This window comes from Sinocyclocheilus grahami, unplaced genomic scaffold (assembly GCF_001515645.1).
Source record: "Sinocyclocheilus grahami isolate Dianchi unplaced genomic scaffold, SAMN03320097.WGS_v1.1 scaffold116.1, whole genome shotgun sequence".
In the NCBI taxonomy this organism is placed as follows: Eukaryota; Metazoa; Chordata; class Actinopteri; order Cypriniformes; family Cyprinidae; genus Sinocyclocheilus; species Sinocyclocheilus grahami.
Genome location: NW_015505295.1, coordinates 1,425,986 through 1,435,864, shown reverse-complemented (window position 1 = coordinate 1,435,864; position 9,879 = coordinate 1,425,986). Strand labels below are relative to the sequence as shown.

The following is a 9,879-nucleotide window of genomic DNA, read 5'->3' as shown; positions in this document are numbered from 1 at the left end:
GTAATACTGTTCAGTGTGTTTGCACAAGCAGTTAAGTCTGATTTTTGAGCGAATGGCACTTTCGCTCAAAAATCAGACTGAATTTTAATAGAGATTTAACTCGAATTAAACTTGAGCTTGTTCTTGAAATAGAACAGAAAATAAAACAAATAGTGTTAGTTGAGAAAATGTCCATTTGTGACATCTGAGCTTTATGTAATACTACTGAAAAACAACTTTGTTGTACTTTGTGTGAACTCAGCTTGCTGAACACTGTTCTGAGAAAAGAGGACAGAGCGTTCTATTTTGAGTGCCATGAAAATGCAGACTATCTTATTAAAGTCCTTATGAAGTGACAGGAGAGCATTTTATTTCAAATTTTGTCATGACATGGTGTTATGACAGAAATTTGTCAAAGTGCTTTATTAAGTCAGATATTGCAAAATTTGCCAGCAAGCTCAAACTTTTTCTGTCACGGTTATGGACATTTCAAGGGTATGGGTAATTTGAGTCACAGTTATACCTGGGATTTGTGGCAATTAATGAAGTATTTTGGTGAGTTGCAGGTGTATTGGTCCTGACGTCCTGCCGTTGTCTCTCAATAATTTAAACCTATAATAGTTTGCACTAACTCGGCACCAGGAAAGTCCATTGCTACAATACCAAACCGCTTCCTCTGACCGACATACCCTGTCAGATATTCGTGCAGGCGGGGGTTTATTAGCTGGGCCAGGGCATTGGGATGTGCCAGGATACTGGCACCGCTGCTGTAGGTGAGGAACATTCGGTTTTTGTTACCAACCGCAGCCGCCTCCAGATGAGTGGAGACACTTTTCCATTTCTTCTCCACTTCCTCTGGCTGCAGAGAGGACACCTGGGGCGAGAAAAAGTTTTTATCAGTACAATTTCAAAAACATGGTGAGGGAGTAAAAACTCTCTCTGATGGATTTCTAAAGACAGTTGACAGATGAAGATTACACTCTGGAAACTAAATAAAAAGAGTCTCCTAAGGATCTCAGTAAGTCTGTTTTCCAGAACCCTTTGAAATGACTCAAACGTTTAATTTAATATTTTGTCTCCCACGCCATTGCTCGTTTTCCTGGGTTTGGCTACTTTTACAGTATGTTCCAGCAGTTGATTTATTTCTTTATTTTTAATTTTGGTTATATGAACAAGAAAACACTAAACATTAAAACTGTTTTGAAAGCATGGAAGCTACCTTTCATGGCAAATAGTGAAATAATACATTTCAATATTTTTTATTTAAATTATAAATATCATGTTAAATAGTTTGGGATCAGTAAGATTTTATGGTTTTGAAATGTATCTCTTATACTCACTGAGACTGCATTTATTTGATTAAAAATACAGTAAAAACAGTAATGTTGTGAAATATTATTACAATTTAAAATAACTGTTTTCTCTTTGAATATATATTAAAATATAATTTATTCCTGTGATGAAAAACCTGAATTTTCAGCCGCCATTACTCCAGTCTTCAGTGTCAAATGATCCTTCAGAAATAATTCTATATTTGGATTTGCTACTCAAGAAATATGTATTATTATTATTATTATATTGATTTCATTATTAATAATTGATAATTCATTGTTATTAATGAATGGTAATATATTTATTTACATTTTTATACACATTACTTGAGATATGAAATATGACATGTGAAAAAATTTGGCAAAATTGCTTGTAGTCAATATGTGACCCTGGACCACAAAACCAGTCTTAAGTATACATTTTTCAAAATAAATAAGCTTTCCATTGATGTATGGTTTGTTAGGATAGGACAATATTTGGCCGAGATACAACTATTTGAAAGTCTGGAATCTGAGGGTGCAAAAAAATTGAAATATTGAGAAAATCGCCTTTAAAGTTGTCCAAATGAAGTTCTTAGCAATGCATATTACTAATCAAAACTGAAGTTTTAATATATTTACAGTAGGAAATTTACAAAATATCTTCATGGAACATGATCATTACTTAATATCCTAATGATTTTTGGCATAAAAGAAAAATCAATAATTTTGACCCATACAATGTATTTTTGGCTATTGCTACAAATATCCCCGTGCTACTTATGACTGGTTTTGTGGTCCAGGGTCACATATCACTTGTGAAAAATTTCTCAAAAAAGTGTAAAAATTATAAATTATCTAAAATGCACAAAGTGACGTGACATGTGGCCAAGTATGGTGACCCATACTCGGAATTAGTGCTCTGCATTTTTCCATCCAAAGTGCACACACACAGCAGTGAATACACACACCCGGAGCATTGGGCAGCCATTTTTTGCTGCGGCCCCAGGGAGCAGTTGGGGGTTCGGTGCCTTGCTCAAGGGCACCTCAGTCCTGGTATTGATGGTGGAAGAGAGTCACAGCAGTGAACACACACCCGGAGCAGTGGGCAGCCATTTATGCTGCGGCGCTGGGGAGCAGTTGGGGGTTTGGTGCCTTGCTCAGTCGTGGTATTTCACAGTGGGTGTACATTCACTCCCCCCCCCTACAACCCCTGCCGGTACGAGACTCGAACCCCCAACCTTGGGTTACGAGTCCGACTCTCTAACCATTAGGCCACGACTTCCCGTCAAAGCAACTGTCAGCAATTTTATTCCTAAAGTGTTTAAAATGCACTTCCATTACCATCGTTTATTGAATTTCAAAGGCTGAAATGACATTTGTTGGATCAGTAAAAGTGTGAAAGTGTCTTCTAAGAGAGTTTATTGAGTCCACAAGCTGAAAAATGCCTCCCATATTAACAAACCCATCAGTGTGTCCTTACCTTCCAGTCATCTGCTATGTCCAGTGAGTTGTAACGTATTCCCAGGTCAGGGCCGGTGAAGTCTTGCAGTATGATCAGCTTTCCTCGCGCCGCTCCCATGCTGGGCATCTCACGACTGTGCCACAGCAGGTCCCAGTGTGCATACTCATTAATATAGCGTACCACTGCATTGTAAATATCCTGCGTGCCGCTCAACTCCTCTTTCAGCCTCATCAACACCGTTTCCGAAGGATACTCCCTTAGGAAAGCCACCACGTCCATTAACACGTCCCCAAAGTGAGCAAACTGATACGAGATGCCGTGGTGGATGGTCAGGTTGCCTTTGGCGTGGCGAACACGGATATCCAGAAAGCGGATTCCTGCGCGGAGCTGGAGGGCAAGGGACCAGGAGTTGCATTCGGCCAGTGTGCCGCCGTACAGGGCCATGGTGTTGTGTGTCCCGGGCATTGTCACGTCTGATAGGGAGTAGACGTCAGGGATGGTGGCCATCCAGGAAGGGTTCAGGATCTCAGGCGTGGAGGTGTCATCATAGTCAGGGGTCTGGATGGCCCTGTGTCCCGGAACGGTTGCACTATGAGGTCAAACAGAAGTCAGATCATCATCAGACAAAAAAAATATGTCCTTATCTGTCTTGCTAAAAAGATACAAGATTACTGTGAAAACACTCTAATGAAATTAGATAATTGGTTCATTTGCTCATGATAATACCAGGTAGACAAAGAGACACAGACCCATTTGGCCAGTCTGAGATAAAAGCACTTGTTAAAATAATGGATAAGAGATGGAGGACTTTTCTTTTCAGTGAAATGGATTTTGCTTTACTATAAATGGAATAAGAACTGTAATCTGTTATAAAAGATACAATGAAAGAGGTTTTGGAATTATGGGTATTATTATTAAGAATCTCACCCCAGCAAAACGCCCATCACCATTAGCTGCAAAATTCGTCCTCTGGTGCCTTCCATAATGAGCCTTTTCAATGGCCACTGATCCTTTACTATAAAGATAATCATTAGAATAATTCAATTACAATTTCACTGACACTTGTGATATGTTTTTTTGTGGAATGACATCATCCTACATAAAAACCAGACATTTGGTAATTATTTTATGGGGTCCAAAAGTCTGATTCTGTTTGCAGTCTTTTGTAATGTAATAATTTTTCTTCAATACAAATTATATTATCCAGAAATACATAATTGAATTAAAAAAAGATGAACATTTGTATGAATTCCAGAATTTCCAGTGTTTGGTTTGTCACCCTTTTGCTTCCAACTGCATGAACAAAATCTGATGATCATGTTCTCCAGCATAATTTCAGATGTTCCAAAGAACATTTTGTGCTTCAGTTGGAGCAAAAATATCTGACCACCTATACAAAAATGTTCACATAATCAACGTCACAAACTTGTTTATTTGATTAGTTATTTAGTGCAGAGTCTGAAATATTTCTACACTGTAAAAACGGATTTTAATTTTTAAAGGTTATTGTTTCACATTTTACAAGGAAATACTATTTCATTCTTCAAAAATTCACATTTAATTAAATGTCTTACTTGCTGTTTCCTCGTTATTGTGAAATGTACTAGCAGTTTCTGAGTTAAAGATGTTTTCATGTGATTCATTTTGTCATTTATTCATTTGAATGGTTTTTCAGGTTAAACTGAAAAGCATTCCAGATTTACAGACTCCACGTGTATGACTTGTTGCACTGCAAATAGCAAAACTAAAACCCTTCTAACATAAATTGTGTTGGTAAATACAACTTTTATATGCAAATTCATCTCAATCCCAGCTGGAGAAGTCATCTCTTACCATGTAAGTTGGGTTTGCCGGAACCAGCTAGTCACTATCAGGTTAGCCGAAAAGCTTGCTGCTGTTTTCGTACCTTTTTTTCAGTGAGTACACACAGTTCTGGCTTGGGCTTGTTGGGAGGCACTGATGCAAACTGACCCTTTTGTTTGAGGGGTCATTGTGCCTATTAATAGAGTACAGTAAAAAGCTGACTCAATGAGAGTGGACAAAATGCTCCAAAGCGAACTCAGTTGCCCTGCATACCAGATGTAGTTATAGTACATAATATTTAAAAATCTTCAATACACTACTTTAAGGTTCCCTTAAAGTTTATTTATGTTTATTAATGAGCAAACAAAGAAAAAGTTCTATATGGAATAAAATAGCTAAAATAAAATAATACCCTGCAGCTGTATGTATTTTAAAGATACATTATCTGCCAGAATAAACTTCTAGGTATAGTGTGAATAAACATATGCCTGAACCTACAATAAACATGGTCAAAGTTACTTTTTTTCCAGGGTTTGTGGGAAAATATAAGTTTACATTTTCTGTGAACTATCTACAGTTCTGTTTTTTTCCCCGGGGTGAAGCAAAAAATAAAAAATAAATAAAAAGTTTACTTACTTCCAGAGCAAACATCTTTGTTGCTGTGTACAGTACATCGTTAAACCTTGGTAAGTGAGTTTCATTTTCTGAAAAACAAAACAGCCTTAGCATTAGCATACTGCATTTGTCATTTGAATGTAAAAGTGTCATTTGTTTTCCACAGAGTTGCTGTCTTTAATCTTGCCATGTATCATGGGTAGTTTGTGTGTCCAACCAGCGAATGCCCCTAAAGGGATATGATGATGGGAGTTACTGTAGGTGGAAAAATTATATTTCAGTGCTTTTGCATTGGCTCACAAAACCTTTGCAAAATTTATTGTAAGACTGCAGAACTTAATAACAATATATGTTTTCCTTTATTTGAGCTCATCAAAATAATTTAACCAGTTTCATCTTCATTTTTAAGTAACTGTATATGACATTCAGATTTTTTTTACAGTGAACAAGTAAATAAACAAATAAAGCAAAACTGACAAATTAAGTTATATGTATTTAACAGACACTTTTGTGATTTGCTTAATAAACTGGCATCAACATTGGAGGGAAAAACATGTAATCTCGTGTAAACACATTTCTCGCATAATAAGGTTCTAATTAGCTTAATTTTAATTTTGATGTGCATGTAAACACTCTCAAATTAAGAAAAAACACTCCAACAAACCAACTCTCATTTCTTTCATAGCCCTATTTGTGTTTAGCTACATTATTTTCACAAAAATCGCTATTGCACTTCACAATAGAACAACTATTTGTCAAGTTTAAAAGCTCAAATGCAATTAACAGTGAAACACTGTATTAATGCCCAGCATGATGTTATCTATGCATCTCACTTCTGCTTCTTCTATTCCCATCACGCTTTTGAAATCAGCTGGTTACTTCAACCCCCACGCTCCACGAGCCATATCTTCTGAAATAAACGATAAACATATTTAATTAAAATGAAAATGTGCCTTGTTTCCCCTTTAATCCCAATGTATTCTCTGTAATTGTGCTTCTATTAGCTTTGCTTGTATGCAGTGGCATACATAAATATGTTATTGTTTTGAAGCCATCAAGCATTTAACAAAGCAAATCTTAATACACTGATTTTGACTTCACCTGAGTAAACAATATTCAACACAGTGTTTTGATATTTCAACAAATATCATCTCTACAAAGTCTTTTGTCCCACCTGTTGCACATAAATTCCCTCATCACATTAGTCAATTAGGATTGCTTTTCAAATCCAAACTGGACTCTGACACCAATTATGAAGACATAATACAATCCACGAAAGCTGCGAGTTTTATAACAAATGCTGACAATAATTTTTTTCTAAATGAACAGACTTGAGCTTTCTCGTCCCCACGCTCTCTCTATCTGTTTCCCATTAGTGTCTGTGGTGACAGGATGTGTATTGTGATGCTTTATATCCTTTGTTTCTTTTTGTCTCTGTCTGTTTTGTAATTGGTTGGTTATTCTAATCTGTATTTCTATGGAGGAGTACTTACAAGTTCAAAGTGTAACTGTGTCTTTCAGTGTCTTTGGTCCCCACGTCCAGTCCTTCAAACAACCTTTGTTAGAACTTGATTTTACTGGTCTATCCATTGCTCTATTTGCTTAACCATACGTGGCGCAAAGCAAGTGGAGATGAGCGTTCATTTTCAATTCATTCTCTAGGAAAACTGAGCGGGGGGATTGTGAGATTGACAGCAGTTAAAGAGACAAAAATGTTATAAATACCAGTCGCCAGTAATTGAGAGGCGAAGTCAGTGACATCTGTCAAAATCTGCTGATACTGCTGGAGTTTCTAGTGGATTCACATCATTGCTGTATATGTTTAATTCAGATTTTAAATGTGTATTGCACACTTTTATTATGGCTAGGTTAAAAAGTGTAATACATTTACATATGTATGCTTTGGGCATTTGGAAATAATTTATAGGACGTCTTTATTGACTGTGCATTGACATCACTCATAGACCACACTGTTTTGATGCATTTACATTCGTGCATCTGGCAGATGCTCACTGCATTCAAGATATGCATTCCTTGGGAATCAAAACCATAATATTGCTGTTGCTAGCAGCATGCTCGACTGTTTGAGGTACAGAAATGCTGCTAAACTTTTCTAGACTCCTAAATGACTGTAAATGACCAATGTAGTTCAAAGGTTGATTTTATGTCGGTTTATGTTTATTAAAGTTGTGAAATTTGTTTGAATTTTATTTTTAAAAATCCTGTTTTTATCCTGTTCTCCTTTTAGGCCTGCTGGGAAATGAGCAAGTGTCTTGGGAGTCTGAGACCATACAAGGGCATCAGATGCTCTAGCTCTCCTTGTCTTATTTTTTGTCTTAAACATAAGACTCTAAGGGCAAGTATCAGACAAGCATAATTATATTTCAGGAAACAAAGAGTTGCATTTGTTCCATGAATAAACATTATGAAAAACAAGCATGTTTAAATTTGGGTCCTGATCTGAAAATAATACGTAGCAGCACCTGAGTTCGGTCAGGTGTAATGCAGGCAGGTTCCTGTATATCAGCTCCAGGAGCAATAGCGCTAGCAACACCAAGGTCATGGTTTGAATGCATTCTGATTAAAATGCACCTGCAATGAACAGTAAGTCACTGTAGGTAACAAAACCCTGCAAAATGAAAATGATATGCACTGGCATAAATGCATATTCATTATAGCAGAAAGATAATGGGTATGGTTTGTGCTAATCAAGCAAGCCATTTGGTTTACATTTATGCATTTAGCAGATGCATTTATTCAAAGCATAGAGAAGCATAAGCGATTTGTCACCGAGCAAGCAATATTAGCAATATACAGTGCCACATTTATTAGACTGCTGGATTAGCAAAAAAGCTAGAGCAGAGGAGTTTTGGTTTAGGGTTGTGTTGTGGTACTCAAATGACCCGGAAGAGAAGAATTGTTGAATAAAGTCATTATTTTTGTTTTCTTTGTGCACAAAAAGTATTCTCATAGCTTCATAAAATTACGGTTGAACCACTGATGTTACTGATATTACCTTTCTGGGCCTTGAACGTGGTGGTTGCGTCGTTGTCTATGGAGGGTCAGAAAGCTCTCGGATTTCATAAAAAATATCTTAATTTGTGTTTCGAAGATGAACGAAGGTCTAACGGTTTGGAACTACATGAGGGTGAGTAAATTAATGACAGAATTTTGATTTTTGAATGAACTATTTCTTTAAGTGCTAGCGGAAAAAGCGCTTCCAGTTACTTTTTGAAAATTGCAAAGGATTCTGCAGCTCGGGTGGATGTTGGCGGCTCATTTCACCAGCGAGGAGCAGAGAGAGTAAAGGTTCTGGAAAGCCTTCTGAAGGAACAACAAGGCACTGCTCGTTCCGTAACCACAGCTGGCTGGAGGTAGAGCATACTTTTTTGAGGTTTGAGCATCCCAACCAGCAATATCAACATTGCAACCAGTGGTGTGAGTTTAGGGTGGGATCAGGGGCGCCTTACGATAACCAAAGGCCCCTGGGCTACAGCATTACAGTAGGCCCCCCGACCCCAGAAAACGTCTTTTTTTTTTAAGCTTCCTAACAATTATTTGTCAAATTTCGTTTTCTTGTCTTGTTAATATGCCAGTTAACATTCACAACACTATTCTGCGTAAAATGTGAATATAAGAGAATATGCAAATTCACTCTTTGCCACAAGGTGGCGCTTGTGGAACAGCAGAATTATATAGCCGTTACATAAAGTAAACACTACATTATTACGGGCATTATACGGAGGTAATATGAAAGGAAAATGTCATCAAAACTTTCCTGGCTGAAATGTAAGTTTACAGGTATGATTTAAATACCATAAATCACACAAAATATTAATTATTCATCATCAGTAGATCAAAACAACACGGCATGTTGGCATAAATGTGGGTTATTTGGTGATTGCTAGGTACAGCTATGATACAGGTAGCATTTTTCGTTGTCGAATTGTACCCACTGTTTTAATGGGAGGTAGCAAAATCTGCCAGGGTAGCACAAATTGACAGAACACCGGTCCTTTCACACAGCAGTGTTGTGTGTCTGTTAATCTGCGTGTTAACATAAAAATACTCTCGTGCTGCGGTTATTTACTAGCGAATGCATTGTACATTCCGCTTACAGTATATTGATGGAACACGTGAAAATACCAACTATAAAAAACTGTGTGGGGGGAACCTAAACTGAGCCATTCACTATATAGGCTACTACAACCAGGGCGTTGCTGAAAATTAGTGTGTGAGTTTGTTTACAGAACGCTGTTGTCACTGCTGCAAACTCCCATATAAATAATTATTAAAAATATATAATTTCCCTGCAGCCAGTGGGCCCCCTTTCCAGTGTAGGCCCCTGGGCTTCAGCCCCTTGAAGCCCGTGCATTAATGCGCCCCTGGGCGGGACTATCTATTTGATGACCAATGGATGTGATGGTTGAGAAACCAAGCAATTATACTTCCAATTACATCTTGTAATTTCAAATTTTACCTTTAAAAAAGGTCCAAGACTCCAAGTGTCTTCGTTGGTATCCATGACCCCTATCATGGTGCATCATGTGAACATCTGTGCTGGTGCCGGTTTGCTCCACCCTTCCATTCAGCCTTGGGCGATGCATCTGCAACAGTAAGAATCCCCCATCGCCTCGTTATCTCGCACTCAGCATCTCTGTGATTTACTCACCTGCTTCGATGTACGCTGCACAAACTACAGGACGA

The 9,879-nt window shown here is 37.6% G+C and overlaps 1 protein-coding gene across 1 annotated transcript; it reads right to left on the bottom strand.

The window, feature by feature from the left end:
- Window positions 1–377: 377 nt before the first annotated feature.
- On the bottom strand, window positions 378–5,215 carry LOC107589506 (1-phosphatidylinositol phosphodiesterase). Its single transcript, XM_016277964.1, has 5 exons — window positions 5,194–5,215; window positions 4,588–4,750; window positions 3,682–3,769; window positions 2,773–3,343; window positions 378–853 (listed from the first exon to the last, which is right to left on the bottom strand). Exons 3-5 carry the CDS (start codon window positions 3,735–3,737, stop codon window positions 578–580), a joined length of 903 nt encoding a protein of 300 aa, XP_016133450.1. The 5' UTR covers window positions 3,738–3,769; window positions 4,588–4,750; window positions 5,194–5,215; the 3' UTR covers window positions 378–577.
- Between the last annotated feature and the right edge of the window lie 4,664 nt (window positions 5,216–9,879).

What these genes read in the sequence shown, in the direction of transcription:
- LOC107589506 (XM_016277964.1), bottom strand. Translation starts at nt 3,737, where the DNA reads ATGGAAGGCACCAGAGGACGAATTTTGCAGCTAATGGTGATGGGCGTT. An exon ending in GTGATGGGCGTTTTGCTGGG is followed by an intron (nt 3,344 to 3,681) that starts GTGAGATTCTTA and finishes TTGACCTCATAG; the next exon opens with TGCAACCGTTCCGGGACACA. An exon ending in ACATAGCAGATGACTGGAAG is followed by an intron (nt 854 to 2,772) that starts GTAAGGACACAC and finishes TTCTCGCCCCAG; the next exon opens with GTGTCCTCTCTGCAGCCAGA.